Source organism: Neodiprion fabricii, chromosome 5 (assembly GCF_021155785.1).
Source record: "Neodiprion fabricii isolate iyNeoFabr1 chromosome 5, iyNeoFabr1.1, whole genome shotgun sequence".
NCBI lineage: Eukaryota > Metazoa > Arthropoda > Insecta > Hymenoptera > Diprionidae > Neodiprion > Neodiprion fabricii.
The window spans coordinates 5,086,960-5,110,464 of NC_060243.1; the positions used below are offsets into that span (position 1 = coordinate 5,086,960).

The 23,505-nt window shown below is 40.9% G+C and overlaps 1 protein-coding gene across 2 annotated transcripts in view; it reads left to right on the plus strand.

Moving 5' to 3' along the window:
• The window catches only part of LOC124183558 (laccase-5-like), a 29,944-nt gene that overhangs the window by 1,136 nt on the left and 5,303 nt on the right, over positions 1-23,505 (plus strand). Inside the window, exons 1-2 of one of the 2 annotated variants that reach the window (XM_046572197.1) lie at positions 3,953-3,958; positions 13,777-13,783. The exons of the other annotated variant lie outside the window; for it this stretch is intronic. Coding sequence (XP_046428153.1) covers positions 13,777-13,783 — 7 coding nt within the window. The 5' untranslated portion in view covers positions 3,953-3,958. Of the gene's footprint in view, positions 1-3,952; positions 3,959-13,776; positions 13,784-23,505 lie in introns of those variants that run through there. 2 annotated transcript variants of the gene reach the window in all.

A 23,505-nucleotide genomic window follows, 5' to 3' on the forward strand; every position in this document is an offset into this window, starting at 1 on the left:
GCCAATGCGCTTCGAGTACGGTTACCGGACCATTACTGGTCAAACAACACTCGCCGATGTGTTCCAATTCACGAGTAGTCGCTCTCGATGTGTTTTTTCAACAATTAAAAACCAGTCTGTGATGATACGTCACCGATTGCTGTAAAACACGCACTCGACGATCGGCGCAGGCCGAATGAACGTGAATGAACGATGAATCAGACTTCTTTTCATTTCTAACAATCATGACCACCGATCGGAGATCCCTTATCGATCATCAATTGACTTGTTTCATCGGCAGCGGTGCACGTCGTTATTATCATTCTACATTACACCGTGTCCGATAGAATCTATTCGAATTAGAATTGACGTTGAAAACGTTTCGTGTTTCTTCTTGCTTTCTTCGATGCACGTTCCACACAGGATGAGAGAACGAATCCGCAAGATTGTAGAAGGTTGACGAATAATTGGTCAGAGAATGTGACGAGATTCTGTGTCATTTTTTCAAGGTTGCCTAGCGGCCGTAAGAAAAGATGAGGAGCAAAAAGACTAGGAGAAGAGAGAAAAAAAAAACTATTGGATAATTCAAACCTACTACGTCGAGATATCTCGAAGGATAATTACCTAAGCAGTAGAATCGTGTTCACCGTTATATTGTGAAAGTTCGGATGATCGAACCGCGTTGAAAAGTTCCAAAATTCCAATATTTTTAGTTCGCTTCATCTTATCATCTTCCAGATCTTCTTTCTCCCCCTTCTATCTCCTCCTTCCCTACTCCTCCCACTCTTTCTCTCTCTCTCTCTCTCTCTCTTTCTCCCTCTCTCTCTCTCTCTCTCTATCTTTCTCCATGTCAGTTATGCGTATCTACGTCGCTTCTTCTTCGTTAAAATACCCGAGACGGTATCCGCACCGTGGCTGCAACGCGCGAGTAACGGTTTTGGGAGAAAGTCCTGATGATGGTGACTATAAGCGGATTCTGCGTGCTCTTCATTCGTTTCGGTTCGCTCAGCGTTGCTGCCGGTTTACAGTTTTACCATAATTCGTTGGTTTTCACGAACATTTTTCTCGTCTTCTCCGCTTCTTTTCTCTGGTATTCCCAACCTTGTAAAAATCCCGCTTCATTCCAAGTTGGAAGAAAATCACTGATCGAAATTGATTGTAGTAATCAAGGTTATCAATTTCACTCGAAGCTTCCTGCAGGCGGATGAATTGAAAGGACGAAGCGATTCAAATCACTTTTTGCTCAAGAGGAACGGGAACGCGATCGATTATTGCAAGTCCGACAATTGAAAGATGAATTGGAAAGCGAGCTGTTTCCACCTAGGGCACTTCCAGATGACTACACGCTACTTTAAATCCGCCTAATTACTTCTAATCTTCTAATGCTCTCGTGCCCAGAGTATCTTTAGACCAAAGCCGATGTTCCAGGTAGGCTCAACACCTTTTCTGTGATTCGTTGGCACGATTTTATAACAGACATCTGTGTGTGGGTAGATCCTCTCCTTTCATTCATCCATTCCCCATGGCTTCGCTGCGGTAGACCCACGGTAATAAAGTGGCAGTGTTGAACGCGAAGAGTCAGCCGATTTCTGAAAAATTGAGGAAATTACCGCACACGAAGTCTCCAGGCTGTGGTTATTTGTTCTGGATAATTGTACCGCTCTTAGGATACCGGCGTAAAATATTGGAGAAATTAGGTTGTGAATAAACTTCCAGAAAACAATTTTATTTATGTTTGTTTATAATTGCACAACTGTGTAATTATTCGTCATCCTGTTATTTAGCAATGTTTCCAAAACCTTCCGCGTAACGCTTTTTCGGTAATACGGCGAAAGTCGAACGCAATTTTAGATCCTTCGTTCCTCCGACCTGGATACAGTGCCCTGAAATTATTTATCCCACGTTGAGACAAATTTTGTTTTCCCGTTTTTTACTCCCAGATCGATTACCGCAAAATCCTGTATATCGTTAAAAATGCGTGACATGTTACGCGTTTTTCAAAACAACGCGAGGCGATAGGATTTACTTTGACTACGGTAACTCATCGTCAACGGAATGGTGAACATAGCGAAGAGGCTCCAACGAGTGTATAATGCCGCGATGTTTTTATTGAAACGAACACACGTATAATTGGGACGCATTGACCATTCAGCCCATCTTTATTCATTAAATTTTCTACCCAACGTGGCTACAGACTCGTATAATTAGAGGTGATATTTTATCGGGCCAAATCGTCGACGCTATCGCTCTGCAGCCGCACTCTGTAAGTTACGAACTTGCTTCCTGCCATGCTGGATACGTCATGATTAGAGGTGTGAAAGGCTTTATTAACCGTATCATTTTCTGGTAATGAAAAATTCGTAGCACGCCTGTACCACTTAATTCGCCCATGACTCGGGGGAAATTAATTCGCTAGAGAGTCCAAAGCTGGAACCCAAGAACATCGTCCTAGGAGAAATACGGGTTTGTCGAAAGGACGCAATTTCCCTCCTGTCGAACAATGATAAAAAAGCAACGCAACAACCATCCAACGAGGAACGTGGACATTATCTTATTCCTTCCTGCGTTACACTGTTTTGCAAACGTTCAAATCCCTCCGAGTTTAATTAGCGGCATGTAATGAGCCATGGCAATCGAGGCTGGGAACGTTCGCGATTCTTGGCTAAAGTTACGTTACATGCCAGGGCATGGTACTTGCCTCATTTCCTGGCCTGAACGGGATATTGCTCGATGGTTGCAGCATTCGCATTTACTGCTCGGATTGTTGCGGCTTCTTTGGAACCGGCAAGAGGCGTCTGCATCCCAACGTCCGTCTTCCATTCACGCCGCGGCTCTTCCACCTGACCTTGTCTCGCTGCCTTAACAATCGGTCTGCACTCCGAGTACAGTTACCCTGCAAAACGGTTGGATTCTGACGAGGACGTAAACCAGGCTACCCGTACCAAACAAAAGTGAAATGGCACGTATCTTACATTCCGTCATTTCACTTAACGTCGAGTGAAAAATTACCCGTCGTATCTCTCCTAGAGGGGTAATTTTGCCGATTTGAAACGGTACATGACGCGAGATCGAGCCGTTTCATTTTCGATTTCTCCACGGTGTAATTTAACTTGCGATGAAGTTATCAACGTGTGAATATACGCGCTTGGGTGCGTGATTTACAATGATAAAACCTCCTTTCATATGCATTTCTTCGCCGCATTAAAATCTTCAAGGGAACAACGAGGGCTTTCACGTGTATAATGTTGCCCATTGACTTTGTAGCCTATGATGATGGTTGGACGGTCGTTAACAATTCGTTTCCAATCGTTTCAAAGAAGAAGGTGATCCCGATGAAGCGATGCGATCAATTTTTGATGCTGACTACCCTCAATGATTGAGAAATGATTTATCGATAAAAGTTTTGGATCTGTCGACCTCGATCCAGCAGCTTGTGTGCGTATCACGTAAAAGAACCGACCAAGTCGAGAGGGCAGAAGGTCACTCTTCTGGCTATGCATAATCAGGCCCAAATCGGAGCGAGTCCTCGATTAGTTAGGTAATAACTGCGGATCGACGATCGTAATTCGTTGGGCTAAAGCGAAACGGGCTGCATTAAGGCACGATACGATCACGTGCACGACGTGACACGGCGCTCACTTTCCAACCAGCTACACCGTCGTTTCTCATTACACGTCCATTTCGCTGACCTAAGAAGAGTGGGCCTACCTCAACTGGTCAATGTTTGGCCACCGCGCATGATGCAGCACGCAGTAATTGAAAGAGGGCCGACTCGAGTTATTCAACTAGGAAATTATACGGACATGTGTCGCTGCTGCGTTACCATTTTTGGAAATATCCCGTCGTGTCTTAAGTCGACAGCGACTTTCGTCCGGGCAGGACATTAAGACGACGAATTAATTACAGCGAGTACGGAATAATTTGCCAGACTTAGAAAGATTTCATTTGTTACAGTAACCAGAAAAATACCGTAAAACAGGTATCGTTGAAAAAAACTGTTTGAATACTGTTGGAATTAGGAAAAACGAGGTACCCCTAAACATTTTGCGCTATCGTCGATCCTTTTTCGGTGATCGCAACGCAAAATCAGTTTGTGAGGTTTAATCTACTTCTTTAAGTGAAACAAGGCTTTAACCGATCGTAATGAGAAAGAATAGTAACGGATACTAGACTTTCCTAGATTTGCAAGGATACTAGACTAGATTTGCAAGGAATGTCTGGCGCAAAATGAACGGGATACGAAAAAGGTTGACCGAGCCTCGTGCGGTTAACGTAAACTTCTTTGCGCGATCTTTATCAGGAATTAGCCGCAACGTTTATCGGTGCGATAGAATTTGTTTGGAAAGGAATTTAAATTATCACGTTCGAACGCGTGTATCTGGCGTGGAAAGTATCGGTGTCGGGTTTTCTTAACCTTATGAAGTTAGAGATCGACTGCAATAACGCGAACAAGTCCCATTAGAAAACGGCGCTGATAATCCGACGAGATTGAGGTATCCGGTTTCCCGCGATGTCCTACGTGCACCATTCCCGACTCTCGCTTGTACGATGCTCCCATGTTTAAGATTCGATCGCAGGATACATCGAAGGATCGGAAATGCGTCTCCGAATCGCTGGAATTTCTTGATCCGAGCCGTGATCTGGGATATCGTATAAATAGAAGGAAACATGCAAGAAGCGATTTATTAGGTGTGCATGTAACATTATGCATGGATGCGGAGTTATTTGAAACGATATATATGAACAATTATATTTTTCGCTCGAGTGTGAATTTCGTGGCTGTCACGGCCATGCCGCAAAGTTTGGCAAGCGAAACGGCAATTTTCCGGCCTCAATTGTTGTATCGTACCGCCTGTTGTTGTTATTATTATTATACTCATATTTGCGTGCTGCTCAACAGAGATAAAATCGATTCGCTGCACCGTGGATCAAGCTGTTGTGTGATCTAGTTTAGCCTAATTAAAGCAACGCGTGGTTATGTTTATTATTTTTATCGTGCAATCGTTCTGCAGAAATTTGTCGGCTGATTTAAAATTCAACACCTTGATTTTCTAACCCGATATGGTACGATTCAATTTTTGCGTCGGATGTCATTGGAATTTATGTTAAGTCCGAATTATTTGGTGGAGAAACTTGAAGTGAAAAAGTGAAACTTTGAAGATACAACGAAGTATCGAATGGTAGGAAACTCGATGGATCAAAGTTCCGAAACGCAAGATTCCGAAAATTCAAGTTACGATCGAGCAAAGTTACGAAAAATAAAGTAGTTCGTTTGGAATTTCGATTTTTCGGATTTTTTCGGAACTTTGCACTTTCGTAACTTTGAGCTTCGTGTTTCGGACCATTAGAAACATTGATGTTTTTTTGAAATTTTTATTTCTTTACTTCAAGTTTCGCTACCAAAATATTCGGAACTTTTCAAATTCGGAATATCAACCCTGTCCCAGATGTAACATGATATCGCGAACGCGGATGTTGCTGCAGCAACATTCGGCGATATCGCTGATTCCGTTCCGGCTCGTAGTCGCGTGTCGTAAACGCGAACGAATTAACCGTGAATAATGTTTATAAGCCGTAAAGAAAGGATGCTAGAAAGTGAACACGCCTAGACCGCCTACTATTCCGCACTATGAGTGGACTATATTTTATTACGTTTTGATCGAAATCACAACAACTTTTTTTCCAACGTCTTTTTTTTATCACGTAAAATATCACACGGCGAATGATTTATTCTCATTCTACCGTCAGATTTTACAATTAGTAACGATTCATCCGACACCTTAGGTACAGTTGAAAAATCAATTTTTATTTTCCTTACCAATTATATATCACCCTCGAAAAACTGAACAAAATTTCAACATACATTCATCCCGCAAACGGAAAAAAAACACACACACACACACATGCATTCCGAAAGCGATTTCAGAGAATCAAGTGAGGCAGGAAATAAATTGAGATCGAGGAAAGGGAGGTGGCGATAAAAAGTAAAAATCGAAACGTAATAAAAAAAGAGTTTACCCGTCCGTGATACTGTAAAGTTATTATAAATACGCGGCGTAGCCTGGCTCGGTAAAATTTTCTCAAGACTTTCATCCGAATAATTATCACGCTTGAGATTTCTGTCGTTAAACCATTCGGTGGATTATCGTCTGATTTCCCAGGTGCAATTTTTCGAACCTTTTATTGTTAAATCCCAGCAAAGTGCACGTCGGCCGTCCGAACGAATTCTGCGAAGTTAATTAACGTCGTACTTTGGCAAGCGTTATTGCCTTCGTTAAATAATTACCTTCCGCGTCGCATAAATAATTTTACATTCTCGCGCGCGTATATACGTGTGTTAACGGTCGTATCTCAGATTTTGGAGAAAGTTTCCCCCTCGATTATAATGCATACCTACGCATAATGGCTTATCTTTCTCTCTTGAAGGCAACGATGTCGATCAGCGCACACCGCGGTGAAGTTCCACTAAATTAATGGCCACGACTGTCATCGTGTGATGAAAAAAAAACCGCCTGTCAACGCCGAGATTGGTCAATAAATGGAACCATTAGGTGCTTACGCGCAGAGTTCGTACCCCGATAATCTCTAGTAGCCTGCGCCAGTTTCTAATACATTACCGCATAAACATTTGCATAAACAAAATACGGAGCAGCTATACACGAGCAGGACCAGTCAGCTAATTCAGGAGTCAATCAACTGATCGCAGAATTGATTAGCCCGTAAGATTTGACCGCTCGTTGTAGGTTTCTACGCATTTCTACGCATACGACTTGGATCTTTTACTTTTTTTTTTTTTTCGTTTTGTTTTCTTCCTTCATTATTATTATTTCGAACCCGTCCGATTACGCCGTCACGTCTCCGCACGCTAGGATGATCCGTGAGATAAATGGTGCGTGAACGGTGATGCTGTGGCCGTTATGAGTCCTACACTGAGAGAAATTGTTAATTCCGGTTACCGCTCGGTCCTTAACTATTTTCATTTTTTTACCACAATCGAAAAATATGGTTCCAGGTAAACCAAAATGGTTAGGCGTACTTCGTTTTTCGTAATACCAAAAATATTCAAACGGTTTTTTTAACGATACCTGTTTTACGGAATTTTTCTGGTTACTGTAACAAATGAAATTTTTCTCAATTCACGTAGAGGTATGTGAAAAATGAAAGCCATGTACGCGATTCGAACGTGTTAATAACAACATCACACGGTATACGATCGCAAAGATAGACGGGATGTGAACGCGGCTCAAAAAACATCGTTCTCCACTTTTAAACAAACAACCTTATCTCGATGCTCGGACCGATTAGTAGTTTGTACGAAATTTGCAATAGAATATTGATATGTTAATCGGGCGTTATAACGATTTGAACGAAAAATTGTTTCTCGCCTTCGCTTCGTAGAGAGATAATAAAAAAATAACAACAACAACGACAACTCGTTTTTTCATGGGAATAGTTTTTTTTTTTTTTATCAAGATCAATAAAGATATACCTGTAAACAAATTATTGGATACCAGTTTTCTTCAAATATTTGTGAATTCGAGAAAGAGTTTCTAATGACGGTTTCAATATTTTTCAAGTACCCACGTGATCCGCATCTTCAATTCGAATCTGCATATATCCAGCAGTTAAAGGCCTCTCGAGCTGACGCGAGGACCGATTCTTGAATTATGCTCAAACTTTTCGTGTCACTCAAAACGAGCCCAAGAATCTTGATGTCGATTTTATTCCGCGCCGCGTCTACGGAAAAAGTCGATTTCACCGGTCACACATCTTTATACGTACACAAGCACTCCGTCTGTATTATAATCTCGCACGTTTCTTCCGAGCTGGGACGAACGGATTCTGTAAAAGCGTACGAGGGCTTTGCAAGTGCGTGAATTGAGGCGCCGGGCAAAATGACGAGCAGCATTAGAAAACGTCGTTTCTCCTGATCGTGAGCATTTGAAATGTACACACAATGCGTAAATGTATATCCATCTTCTTCTCAGTTTCTCGCTCCATTTTGTTTTCCCTCAAATTGCACCGCTCGTGATTTTTTTTATCGCGTTACGCTGCCCCGCGTTATTTCCCTCCGTTCTAATCACGGTGAAATTTTTACAATGGGATTTACACTTTCGTGTATTCACGGATTCGAATATCGAGGAAGATCCGGTGTACCCGGTAGCAGCGATGATTAACGTTGAAATTATAACGAACGCGATTTTATACGCACAATACGTTTTTAATATATGTATATATATGTACTCGTTTCTCAAGGCTGTATTATTGTTGTGACGTACGAGCAAAATTTCACACAGGATATCACAAGTCTGACCTGTTAAACGGATGTAAAACAATAAGAAAAAAGTTTAGGATAGAATGCAAATTAACGGAATTGGAAGGAATAAAAATAGAACAAAAAACAGAAAAGTATGAAACTAAATATCTCCTCGGTGTATTAATTTTCAGGACAGTGAAAAGAAAGAAAACAACGCCCGCGAGGTAATGGAAAAGAAAAAAAAAAAAAAAAACTAAACAAACAAATTGATCATATTTGACATCGATAATGTTACAGAGCGCTTCAGACGTTCTCCAGTTTCTTTTTATTCTCTCATAGCTTTTATTTTATTTTTTTCTTATTCAACAATATTCTCAACTCTCGGGCAAATTTTCTCCTCCTTACGAATGTGGGTTAAAACGAGCCTCAGGCGTGTTCCTCCGGTACAAAAGCCAGCGATAAATATTAAATCCGATTTAGCATCTCGCTAAAATAATTAATATAATTCAACTTCACCCGCACATGTAGATAAAAAAAATTTTCAATCAGGTCCGCCGAAAGTCGCGTCCAGTATTTTTCATTTTTACTCTCCAATTTATTCCAACTTTTTTTCTAGCAACAAAGAGAAAAAATGTACAGATTATCCCCTGGGATACAAGAAATCGAGTTTAGCCTTTTTTTTTTTTTACACTCATGTCTCGAGCGAAATACGACTACCGTACTTACTTTTCATCCGCATCTCGCATCTGATTATCGAGGTTCGGATACAGAATATTTACGAATTTGTATTCGGACCGTGTTCGTTGTTCGAACGGCAGGCACGCCACATGTTAGGCGGTAGCCGAAATTGTTGTCGATTAAAGTAAGTGACTTAAACGCAACGCATATCAATCGTCGCGTCGGGACTTATGGGTAACAACCTTTTGAATTGAACTTAAATGTCCATAAAGCACCGAGTCACGTAAGGCTGCGGTTAATCTTCTTGTTAACTCGACTTTAACGAAACTTTGTTCCCTCTCTTTTTCTCATACGCATAATCATTGTGCCGGTGTAAAACGGGGTTTAAATTTAGTCGTGTCTTGTCCGATTATTATTATAATCACGTGTCGCACATTTGTGCGAATCAGTTCTCAAATCAATCACGGAAAAACGATTTTATAAACCAGACATTTTATACAGTAAATCTTGAGGGGTTATTCGTCCCCCGATAAAGTGACGAACGATTTAAATGTGACTTGAAACTAATTTCAAAAACTTTTAACACTGATTCGAAACGGTTTCAAACTGACTTCAACGAGTTTCATGCGATTTCTCAGCGATCGTATCCAAAGTGATTTGCGATTTTTATGAAAAAACTGCCAATCGCGAAATGAAATTTCTTATTCAGCTGCTGAGTATGCAACGATAATTCCAATGTACAGGATATTCGATACGGTTTGATATCTGTGCAACAATCGTGTCCGCGACGTATTCATAAGTTTATGTTATATATTTGTAACGATTACAAATTTGATCGTCAATAGCTGAATCGATGATCGAAACGTCCGTTTCACTATTTTACAACGTGACAAATTGTTCTCGAAAATAAGCTCGAAACGTTAATTCAACGACTTTTAAAAACGGCAGAGATTTGAAAACGCTAAATGAACGTTTGACGCGCTTCTGTTTCAGGCTCGTTGAAATTCTTTCCTCAATTTTAGGCCAAGCTTTTATTCCTACGGATACGCCCGCGTTCTTTGTCGGATCCACATGTGATCAGTATTCAGATAAACTAAGTGATTATAAGAGCGCGTTAGCATGAGAAACTGAGAATCGCGTGGACCTTTCACGTGGCCCCAATCGGAGTCGCGTTCTTCTTCCACAAAGTTTCTTATGTAGATTTTCATTCCTGATCACTGCAGAAATTCTTCGGAATAACAGTTTTCCTTTCCTTTTACTTCAATTTAATTAACAACGATTTCTTTCCACGGAATTTCATTTATTTCCGCTAGTATAAATACGGAGGAGCATCCTTTTGCACTTGTCGCGCATACTTGCGATAAAAATGTATCGCGCTGCAGTCTAGAAAGTTTCCACCGCGTTTATGCACTCGAACGCGTTTATAAGCGAGTTAGATTGTAAAACGCAGGGAACTTTGACCCGCGGACAAATAGAGAGGGAAAAAAAAAAAAAAAAAACACTTTTACATCGATCAAACGCGTAACAGTATAAATTCGGTGGAATTAGAAAAAATTCGACAAAAAGTCGTCGAACGGTCGTCGTTTTTACGATAGAATATAGGAGCGTGAAATCGCAAGTTCCGTTGTATTATTGAAGAGGCACGTGGTCAAAACGAGTTTCGATTTGACCGGTAAATCGGTAATTATGATGAAGCTATCGATTTCATTTGCATTTAATAATATAACGGTCGCTATTCGGATTCGATTTTGCATGTGTGAGAGCATTGATGCTGATCGCGTTCTGTGACACAGATTTAGTAGATTTTGCTTACGGGGATGCGGAATAGAGAGCGACCCGTCTGTCTTCTTCTTCTTATTCTTCTTCTTCTTCTCCTTCTTCTATTTCTACTTCATTCAACTCGTTCGACTGGTTGACGTTCGAGTAAAACGATGAGTTTTCTGCATTTACTCGCCGGCTCTCACTGCTCGACGACCAAAAAGAGAGAGCAAAAAGAGCAGAGTTCGAAGAAGCTGACGCAAAGTTGTCTGCTTAAGGACGAATATGACGGACCATCCGGATCAAGAGCTGAAAAAAGAGGCAAAAACAGTAATTAATGACTGTATAACAGAAATGATTCGGAGAAAACTTGAACGACGAAAGCAAGAATATCGATTTGAGAAATGATTTTATAATAAGAACGTTCAAAATGATCGGACAATGGTTATTTTTGTACGTTATTAATTTTTTTTTCCATTCCGGGTATTATTTTGTTTATGATACAGATGCACAGAAATCTTGTCATCAAAATTTATCGAACAATTATCATTCTTGACGCTTGAGTGGTTGGAGTGTAGAAAATTTTCAAAACTCTCCGAACTTTTCGTTCTTCTACACCTAATCTTCTGCTTCTGTATTCTTCTTTCACCCCCAAAGTTCTCCACGCACCTTTTCCACCCTTATTCCATTTCAAGCTTCTATTATTATTACTGCCCGAATATCATTGCTGTATTTTTTCCAAAGAGCCCCATGATCGATCTTATAAAACTTCTGATTCTGATTCCGATCACGCCTCTGTCCGTTTATATTTTTCAGCCGTCTAATTTTATGTGGAATATCTATTCCTCCACTGAGAAAAATTTATTCGTGTCGAGGATCGATGATTGATGTCAAATATACAGGGATCACACCGTCATTTGTCTGCATATGTATCACGCATGATTGCAAACGAGTGGATCGAAGCTCCTCGTATTATCTGCCAGTGATCGGTTGGTGCACATGGTGGATGAGCTTATGCCAAGCTATAATATTCCGATCTTTCCATGAGTCACGGTATGTTATACGGTGTAAATAAATTATCCGCTTCTCCCGTCAACTCTCTCTCTCTCTCCTTCACGCTCGTGTCTGACATGCGTCCGTCCAGTTTCTCTGGATTTATTCTTGGCTCGTCATACAGCGATATCGACGTCCAACGGCTTATCGAAAATTATCGGGATAATGATCAGGGTTTCCGTGTAGTTTCTTTATTTTTTCCTTTCCTATATTCTTTTCTCTTTTCTCCTCTCGTGTTTTTCACTTTGCCGTCAATTTGAACGAACTTACATTCGCTTCTTCACGCGCAGCTATCACGGCATCGTGCTAAACAGCTTTCAGCGGTAAACGACTGCAATTCGCGCCGCCTTGTTTAATCCCGATGCAAATAACCGGGTAACACGTCTTCGTAATTCTCTGTATCCTTATACATAAATGCCTGCGTGACGGATAAATACACGTTTCTAGAAACTCGTAATTAACGTATCCAGATAAATCATACGTTGTTAAATGATACGAGGGGAAAATTTTATTCATGTATTTTATATTATATCGATATACATTTTGTATACATTCATACATATGTATACGTATACACGCGCCTATATATGTAAAATTTGTGCACGATAACCGTTGAAGAAAATAACAAACGAGAGATTATATTTTACAATTCTCGCAGAGTCGGTATTTGTAGTATTTAAGTATTTCATTTCATTTCGGTTTCCAAGATAAAAGGACTGTGATTATTTCAAATTAATAACAAATTCAAAAACTTGAATGTAAAAACATAATTCTTTCATTCTTCATTCAAGTTACATTTTTTCCTTACTTTACAATTCAGCGCGTTCAGGTTTCTTCGAGAAATCTTGATTGCACTTTCGATTGAATTCCTTACCAATCCTCTCGCAGATGAATAAACTATGTTCTTTTCGAACGTGGAAATTGTTCACTCCGCAAGGTAGTCAAAAGTTTTGGTGGACACGCGTTTCTACGATTCGATGGGTAACTCGTATGATAATCGAGAATTTCGAGTAATAGGGGAGAGAGGAAATATTAATAATGCAGAGGATAATTGGTTTGACTGGTAAATATATAACCTAATTATGAACAATTCTGTAAACATTAAAAAGCTGAGTGTAGTAAAGTGGCCAATGTCAAGAGCATGTTCGGGTGAAATTGCGCCAGTATATTACCCAACTCGTGCCTACTGCATGCGATCTGTTATTTTAAGTTCACCTGCGTTATTGTACAATGCTGAATAAATTCCGACGGACAAGTCGAGCGATTAAACCGCGCGATTATCGAATGTCAACAGCGTTTTTCCTCCCGAAACAAAAAAATAAAAATAAAATAAAATAAAATAAAAGCGATAAAACAAGCGTACTTCTTACAGCCGTTTTAAAAAACGACGCAGCTTCGACGTCCTTCGAGAAATTTAATAATCGAACGCGTGCAACGACAATGCTGACTAGTTTTCTTTTATATCCAGTTCCATGAACGCTGTGGGTACGTAAAATCATGCTATCAAGGATTTATTTCACGTACAGAAATAAAAACTAACGGTTACCACAACGCGAAGGCGTGTTTTATATTAGATAAATTTCATAGACGTAATTATTATTATTATTGTCATATTGTCTACGTGGCAAATTATCCACGCACGCATACACACATTGATCGATGGTGGAGAAAATATTTATTGTTAGAGAATAGACAGAGAGAGATGGCAATAAAAATAATAACTAATCTCGCTCACGTTATTACATCTATTAAGATTCTAAATTGTTATCTACCGACCTAGCGGCAAATGGAAATATAATTAATCTGGGCATGTGGTAATTAAGCATCTAATGCTTGGAGCCTCTCGACAAGTTGCTAAGTTCCACACTGAAAGATACACGATGGGATGTTCTCGCAGAGTGATCAATTATAACTACAGTCTGTGTTTGACGATGAAGAAGACAAACAGCAATTAACGACAAATTATGATCGACGTAGTCTAATGATCCAGGGAAATATATATCAGAAAATAGGAATACAATTTTGAGTAATTTTATTGTCATCGTCAAAAGATGAAGGGTAGAAATTTTATTCCGTTTATCGAATTTCACTCAATGATTCTGCAATTCCTATTTTTCATTATTTTTTTATTTTTTTTCTTGCTCCCTTTCGTAGCTGGAACGAAACTTCTTTCCCAACTCTACACGAGCATCGTGCGTTAATCGCGTTTACAAATAGCGCGTATCGCATTAGCATGACAGTCGGATTTTCATTTGAAAAATAAATTTATTATCACATTTGTTTGACTTGTGTTCACGAAACGGTTTATAAATCACGTCTCGCGTGCAGGTTGGCATGATTTTAAAAGAGCGCTTGTTTAGCCGGTCTATGTAATTAATGTTACGCTGCTGAGAGCCGGCTTGGAGAAAGTGAGCCACAAAGTTCCAAGGTTAAGGGGAAGGGACCTACTCTGATCATTGGTTCAAAAATAGACGCTACGAAAAATACGCCTATCGGTTAAACATTATTTAAGATCATATTATACCGGTCTCTACGGTGTAACGTATGCGTAATACAATAATTAGAGAGTGAAAAAAAAAAGAAAAAAAAAAAGAAAAACAACCCACCGCAAATTATACACCAAGAAACCTGCAACAGCTGGGAGCGGATGAACGTTATTTTCTTTCTTTTCCTATTTTGTAATTTCATTCCATATTTCACCAGAGTCGGTTCAATTATGTTCACACGCGGTTTCAGACTGCAGGTAGAGACGCTTTACAAAAAAGGACAATTATTCATTAATCTTATAGTGGACTATTTTTCTTCTTCGTTTATCTATTTCTATCGTCAATATTTTCGTAGTAAAATGCAGAGGCGCGTTCTTTTAAAATTCTCCCTGAGATTACATTACGTGTTGGCGATAATTATTCTATTGCGTTCGGAATAGTGCGAAGGCGTGAAAAATAAGAAACCGTGGCCGTCGCTGCGTTTCAATTTACTCGTTTGCGAAATTTTCAACCTGTTACCGCGTCGCGACGCTCTCGAATATTTTTATCGCAAAAGCGCGTGTAATAATTGCTGCACAATGTTGATCTATGTGTTTGTGTTATTTTTTATTTATTTTTTTTGTTTTTAATTTTTATGTCTGTTACAGATGTATACGCACGATAATAACACGTTGATTATTGAAACGAAGCGTACAATTCAGAGAGGAGAGAAATTCATTTACCTACCTAGCAACGTCGAGTTCTTTTCTCAACTCCTTGCTTATTTTATATACATAGCTGCGAGATCTTAATTAAGAGTCTTAGGTATGCGATAATTGAAACGCGAGGTGAAAATTGAAATCACGGTTATAAAATATTATGATAATTCCAAGCCCCGACGAAAGCACCTGTCTCTAATGAAATTTTAATCCCTAGTCCCGACTGCGGTGTAATAATTTAATGCAAATCGAATAAATAACGAAACGGAAATTTCGTTCACACAAATTCATTATTTTGTATTTTTTTTTTTTTTTTTTCTTTTACGAAGTACGGCACTCGAGTTACTATTAATTCTATTTACACCTCGGGCGGTAATAATATTTTATTTCCCACCTCCTCGTTGATTAATGCGAGATGGTGTAAAAAAAAAACGTATTTCTATGTGTGTATGTGTAACAGTAACGTACATTTTATACGAATAAAATTTCGCCGTGACTGAACGGACAATATGATGAACGTCGATTTATTATTTCAGTAAATCAAAACTCAGCGTTTCACTCCTTCTAGTCCCTGCGTATAAAAAAAAAAAAAAATTCATATGCATATGTATGTATAATAACAATCGAAGTATTAAAAATCCCACGCAGTGAAATGGCACTCGAATATTCTCCAGCATCTTGAATTTTATACCGCACTATATTGTCCCGGAGAATGGAAGAAAGTAAAAAACTGACGCATCTCTGTAATAAGCGATTTATTGTGTGTCTGTGTGTGTAATATATTGCATCCGGGATAAATGAAACAAGTAACGCGAGTTTTTGACGTGAATCAGCGTCCGGCAGTGAAAAAAAAAAAAAAAAGTGTGATTTCTAAACTGACCAACACGCCCAGATGCAGTCACGCGTGTGGGCAACGTTAAATCAAGATTGAGAATTTTATCGGCTCGTTAAAATGGCAAAGTCACGGTCAGCCACCGGCTATGACCCAGTTAGCTTGAGTTTTGAGCAATAATTTAAGCCGCCGGCACGCGGGCCGAGTTAAATAAATGGGCGGGTGGAAATTAAATGGCACTTTGTCTTCGATACGATTTACGCATGCTGCTGGCACTGTTATAACGGAGGAATTGAGCGATTTCGTTTATACCGAGTTTAACAGTGTGAATATTTAGTTCCTTGTTTCAGCCTCGATCTTTGTCCCGGCTCGAAGACTGAGAATTATTATTTTTTTTTTCCACCCAGGTGGAACTCGATTTGCTTTCTCTGCTTAGTTATCACGTAAACAGCCGATTCGAAACTATGGAATACGCCATTTCATAGACCCGGAGGCAATTCGTCATTGGTCCAATTTATGGGAAACTATATCTTCAACGAAATTTACGCGAAGCTTTGTTTGTGGTCATAGATAAACCCCGTTACTAGACAAAGATTGCGAAGTGACGACAATGGCATTAAGCGACACACTGTTATAGTTATATGTTCTGTTCTGTGAGTACGCCTACTTTTCTCGGTGTTGCACATTCATACCCGTGGGAAAGCCTGCGGCCTCACGTTTTGCCTATCGCGATCACGGATTTGCCAACCGAGTAGATACGACCTGCAGCTTTCAATTATAAATCCTTAGAACGGTCCTTGAGATGTCACTGGAAATGTCACGAAATTGTTAAGGGGTTATAACTGGTGCAGGATTTTTCTAAAATCGATTTTCTTTTCACTTTCGTAATGTGCGTATAATCAAGTATGTACACGGAAAATTTTATGTCGATCTGACAAATTTTCTCCCAGATCAGATAACACCTCGTATTAACTAAATCTTTTTTGATTTTTCATTTCGGATGATCCAGTCCAGAGATATCTTGCTCACGACAAGACGCCTTTTTTTAAGATAGCAGATTTACAAATCATTATTTTTACAAAAATAAAAATATCAGAACGAAGTTCAATGTCACCCCAATATGTATATAAACTTCTATATTAATAAATTGAAACGTCTCTTCGCGAAAAATTCTTAAAAAATCGCGTTTTCCAGTCTCCCGACCAGGTCTAACCCCTTAAATTTAACGCAGGTAAAAATCGTTTCCATTTGAATTTTATGCTCTTATTAGTAGTCGTTCCTCCTACGATTGGTGCACTTCGAGTTTACTCAGCTGTGAATGATTTCAAGCTGGATGAGGATCCTTGAGCGTGCTGAAATATAGGGTAAAGACCAGGTACGCGATTTCCGCTACTCACTCTCAGACGGTCTAATGATCCGTGACGCGATGATAGCTGCGGAAGATATCGCCGATCGTCCACAGGGATGTAGTTATCACGTGGCGAGATCGGTTCACAGCGGATTCATTCTACCGGATCATCACACCCAGAGGATGCTGCGATTCGATATTCTCCGCCTGTTCCGACGGTAGGAGAACAAGGCGCGTCGGCACAGCGTGATAAATCACTTCTGCGCTTTTAAAGCTGGTCTAGAAACGCAGGAACAACGTGCCAACTGTCCGTTTTCCGCTTCAGACAATGTCCGCTTGATGATCGGAGAGTGAAAGGGCGTGTCAGGTGATCGTTGTAGGTTCGATCGTTACCGTTAAGAGCAGATCAGGAAGTCTCTTTGACGTTTTCCAAGATCGGATGGAGTGGGAAGGATTTATCCCAGTCTGCATAGCACTGTTGATCTGTAAAACTCAGCATCGATGGAGTTTTACTCAATCGGGAAATTAAGAGCAGATCGGAAAGTCTATTTGACGTTTTCCAAGATCGGATGCACTGGAAACGATTTATCCCAGTCTGCATAACATTGTCGATCTATAAAACTCGATGTCGATGGAGTTCAACTGCGACAGGAATGCCGATTCCATTGAAACTACCAAAGTGGGAAAGTTCCAACTGTAACGCTGCATTTGCACGTTTGACAACAAAAAGCCAGAATCGCGTCCTGCGCATAACGAATACTTTTATAGGTGCAGACTACAGATATTATAACGTTAAATTTACGGTAGTATGGCTGGTATGAAATTATGTCTCGAGGGCGAATTGAGTCATGGGCCGAAAATAATAGTGACGGTTTTTTTTTTATCCCGAAGAAGTACGACAACGGTCGGTTATGGCGTGACGTGCACAGGATATACCTTACAGTCTTGCAACACGTTGTTCAACCGAATTCGATCAAGTCTCACTGATGGATTCGTAAATATTGCCAACTTTTAAATGTGGACCGAAGCGTTGAACTCGACGTTAGATATACTTACTGCGTCAAAAGCGAAACTAGCGAACGCCCATTGCCCTCGGGTTTTATGAGAAAGATTTCATTACCTCGGGCTGTCTTTAATTGGAGAACATGGAATCGTTATGTTCATCGTTAAATATAAGGTATACCGAAGGTTCGTCTCGGTGTATTTTGCCTCTTCAAACGAACGTTAGACCACCATGAGTGAGGAGTAGGAATGAAATTGGAACAAGGAAAGAGAGAGAAAAAGGACCGGAAGTGCGCAAGAAGGCGGACAACTGCAATGGATGAGCAAGCGGAAACCGCCTGGTCAAAAACGTCGGAATTTTGTTGTTGCGGCATTTGGAGTACCTGCTACAATTCGAAATGGTCGCTTCTAGACTGACTCCCGAGTAATGACGTAACTTGGCATTAAATTGATATTGCACGATGTCCTGCTGGGCGAAATGGGTTAATACACAGTATGAAGAAAAGCACTTTACGTTACGGAATGCGGATTGAAGAAGGTGACCAGCACGACTTCCGGTGGTTTAGTTTCGCGACCACCTACCGTGTCCACGCAACGACGTCGTGCCTAGTTGGTTTTTCTTCTTCTATTTCTTCTTCTTCTTCTTCTTCTTCTAGTAGTAGCGACGAAACTCTTCATTGTCCTGTCAAGGTCTCGAGTCGTTTTTACTGGCGTCTAATAGCCGCACTGGCCGATGATGCGATTGTATGGAACTTGGTAAGGAACCGATGAATATCTTCTTTTTCTTTTTCTTTTTGCGCGTTTTGCAAGAATGCTGATCGACTCGGCTCACGCCCAGCGTGATGATGACTCGGCAAGATGCGACAAGGCCAAGGCTAATGCTCTCTTTAACTTGCGTATCGCAGCCAACACTTTCTATCGGCAATGGAGCGGAGAACCGTGGCGCATCGCACTGCGGAGGTTTTCGAGTTTAACGCTGAACGTCCGAGTGACATGTGGATTGGCAAAAAGTTACCCACCTACTTTACATATACACGATCCATCTAAGCTTGGACGTTTTTACGTGAAGAAATAGAATACAAACATATATAACAGTCCACCTAAATGTATACCTGTGCTATTCGTCAAGAATATGTTGGTGTTCCGCTCTTCCCAATCCTCGACACGTTTCTTATTTGACAACCGATTGTTGCTTTCTAAACAATCCTGACAGCACGTAGTGGAAATTCGTTGGTTATTTGTCACGTTTTTTACTCATTACTCCAAAGCTTGTTGGGATATGATAAGGAAGAAAAATGATAACTACACCATGGTCGATAGACCGTAACTTGGAATCTACTCGAACCTGATTTTCAGTATAAAACCTCTTTTGCCAATCTGGTCGAAATTACCGGAGGCGAAGGAAAATTGTGAGAAGAATTTTGTGTCGTTATCGAGAGGAGAAAACTTTCGTTACCATTTGTTCGAACTGTCCGATTCGCCCTCTCTGGGTTCCTCGCTAAACAACCGATCAGATATGTTCACTATCCGAGTATCTTTCTGCCCGGCTTGGCGTGTATATAATGTACAAGTACAGAGTTTGGTCGTTGACTCGTGTACAAGATGTTAATCGCACATCGCCAACAGTAGCCGTGTTTGAAACGGTGCAGTGCCGTTCACGTAACAGCGACGATGTATCTCCGGAGTGGTTAGACTATACATATGGGCGACATACGGCTTGTTGAATATGCGATTCTGAAAATGTTCCGCTTGTCTGATTCGGAGGTCTATTGTAGGTAGGTTGTTAGGTACTTTCTCCGTTTCTCCGCGTGCTTGTAACAAAGAGATAAGTTCAAAGTACACACGCACGTCGTCTCGCAATTAGAGGTGCATCGTCTCGTGCACGATGCACGTAGGTACGTACAAGCCGCAGGCCGAAGACGTGCCTGAGGTTCGGAGCAGCTGACTGAACGAAGATTGAATTTTCAAAAGCCGGTGACGTTGATTGATGCTGGTATAACGAATTCGTTACCGGGACAGAAGCCACGGCTGCTAGTACCAACATCGACGACGTACGAGCGAGGAAACCAGTTTGGTCTTGGAGTATCTCTGGCATCGCTCCTTCCGACTTCCAAGTTCCGAATTCCTCAAATTCTTGGGCTAATTTAATCACCGTCGTGATTCACTTTCCACCTCTCGAAACCGTTTCTACGACTCGACTCCGCCGCTTATGGAAGTTGACGTCCCTGGTATCCAGGAAACTCCGAATACGTTATGTCGATGGCTCATTCCCCTTGCTTTGCGCATGCTGGATCTACGCGTATATGTATACGCATCTCATCCAATAACGGATGTTTCCGGTCTCGGTTTTGTATCGTCCCAGATAAAACCAGTCGGAAACCAGCTCGTCTTCCACGACAGTCGACCGACTAGTTTGCTGACACAGTTTCGATCCTAGAACTGACATGCAGCTACACGGACGCTGTGCTCTTCTTCTTCCTTCTTCTTCTTCTTATTCTTCTTGATAATTTTTTTTCTCCTCAACAAGGGGCATTGAGTTACCCACATTCACGTTTCGTTTACCTTACGAGATGAGGATACATGCATGCTACAATGCGCTCATTTAACGTGTTATTCTTAATCTTTTTCTCATGCTCAACACCAATTTGCTTAATCGGTCACGCGATGAAAGTCAGCGAGCAAGTCTTCCACACTACTCGCGGCACTTTGTTTTTAACAGCATACCATATCGTAATCACCATTCCGGCTCTTCAAAAATACCCTGAACAGAATCTTGTTCCAATTATTTCTCGGTAGAATTATTTTTGAAATAGGATTTGAATAAGCGCTAGATGTCCGCGTGCCTTTTCGCATTGTTTACATCTTGGCGATCGATGCAATGCAAAGTGTCTTTGGGACCTAATATCGGTTTCTGGTTTCAGTCATGCCGTTTGCGCTTTCTACCCAGTAAAAAGACCGCTGAACGACTCGCTCCGATGCAATTCGATGTTTTTCTACGTTGCGGACCTGTTCAGGGTTTGTGAAATAGACGCTTTAGAGTGCTGCGTTGCCACAGTCGAAACTGAAGCCTGGACAAAACCTCTCTGCACAATGATTCGGCACAGTTCTAGATATCCTCTTTCTACATTCGATGTATTTTCCACATTTGAGTACGAAGCCGATCGGGCTTTACCGCAGTTAGTAATTTTCACCGATTTCGATCGGTCCACGGCTGTTAAAACTTTTGCACAATGCGATAAGCGTTACACAAATTATCGAAGGTATATAAATTTGCCGGAACAATTAATTGTGGCCGGTGACCGAGATCGATTTCCAAACGAGGCTTTTTTACGTTCGTATCACGCTGAAATTGTAGCCCAACCCGAATTCCTCTAAACCAATACAACAGGATATTACCTACCTGTAAAGAGTCGATGCGATTCGTTTTACGTCGTCGCGCGAGTTTTTCTTTTCTCTTGCACAGGTAAAATCGTGAAAGAGCGTTAATTATTGCGGGGACAAGATCAGCCCTGACCCAAAATACAGTTATACGGGAAAGCACACAGTGTACATACCATAAAAGTGATTCGAAAATTAAATTTCCTTGTGCAAATGTTTACACGATACGAGTTTGTCAACGTTTTACAATTGTCGTGAAAAATAAACATAGATTGTAACATTTCAACGCCTCTTATCATATGATGGATAACCGTTACAGTGGAAGTACAAAAGTGTAATTAAACTCTTCCCGAAACCAGGTGTTTTTTCGACCAATGAAAGGGCTGTACAGTTATGTCAACGGATTGTCCAGCCAACCGCGGCGTTATGACCGACTGAATACGGGATAAACCAGCCCGAGACTATCATAATGGATCAATCGTAATAATAATGAGACGACTGAAAGCCGTAGTAGAAAGTAGACACGCGTTACGTTTTTCTGTACAAATATGTATACTTATATATATATATATATATATATATATATATAACCGTACAATTTGCAGCCACTAAAGAATCAGCCCAGTCATTCATTTGGAATTAATTTCTTGCCAGGTATTGTTAATAGGAATTTTACTTTTTTATGCACCATGGATGTAAGACGCACGGATTCGATAATGGCCGGCCAGTCGAAGCTGTTTAGCAATTATTTCGGAATTGAATTGAATTTAATGCAACCAGTGAAATCTATCCCATGGTTTTTATCGATATGTATATATCAGCCTAGCACGCGTTCCGTTTTGCCCCCGATATCATTGTTCCGCTGGCGACAAAAGAATCACCAACCGAATGGTCGAATGCTCCAATTCCCGCTCCCCCATTGTCACGGTTATGATGAATCACCGTGTTCACACTTTCCTTCAAATTCACCGGCAGGATATCAAGTGCCGTTAATATTGTATCGAATTCGACGGCGGACCGCGTGACGAAATTTAAATCGAGTGAAACCGCGGTGATTTCCAATTAGTCGGGGAGAAACACAACGACCTCATCGAAACTTCTTATTGGCACGAGAACGTCGCGATTTGTCCGGAAATTCCGGTTCGTTCATCCGGAACCTCTGATCCCTAGTTTCCGAGTCGCTGCAACCATGCCAAAAGGTTTGAGAACTTACGTAAGAACGTCGGTTGTTTTCAACGACCTTCAGGGTTGTTGGAGAATCGTGTCATCGGCACGTTAAGAGTCTGCGATCTAGTGAAATTAAACGTAATGATATACCAAGGGGAAAAAAATGGTGTGAAAAACGTTTGCGCCGATGTTGTTTGTGTCGTGCTGTTTTATTCGCGACGCGACTTTCGGACTCTCTCTCATTCCGTTGCTCAGCTGCACCTATAATTGCCCGAAATAACAAGAAGTTGCAAATATCGCGAATATGCGTAATCGGCTTCCATTAATTGGTCTCCGATATACCTACTACCATACCGTTGCGAAGTACCGATCATTAGGCTAGACGACCTTAACTGGTCCGAGAACCGCTGATCATCGGACAAACCAGAGCACTAATCTATCAATCAGCTTTTAACTGGGTTCGGCCAATTCACAGAGACTACAAAGTGGGCATGGCGGAGGGCCCAACGTCCAGATGTGGATCTCGTTTGTGCAACAGTCTCATGCTTGTCCCCTTTATCAGCCTGTGACTCGTTAGCAGGATCCAGCTTCACGCTGGAGGCAAAGGAGACTTGAAAAGTTCGAAATCGCGTAAAGGCAAGTAAACGTGCGGCGCGAAATGAATGTTCCAGCGGAGGAATTTACGCACGTAGATTCAGTGACGCGAGACGAAAGCAGCGGAGCCAATCTTTAATGCATACGTACCACGGACAAATGCTTCAGCTGAGGGCTACAGACTCTAAGGTCGGTGGCGAAATCGTTCGCCTAGTTTAGCTGGTCACAGTCGCGACTCGCACGCACCGAGTCCGTAATTGTATCCATAAATTTCG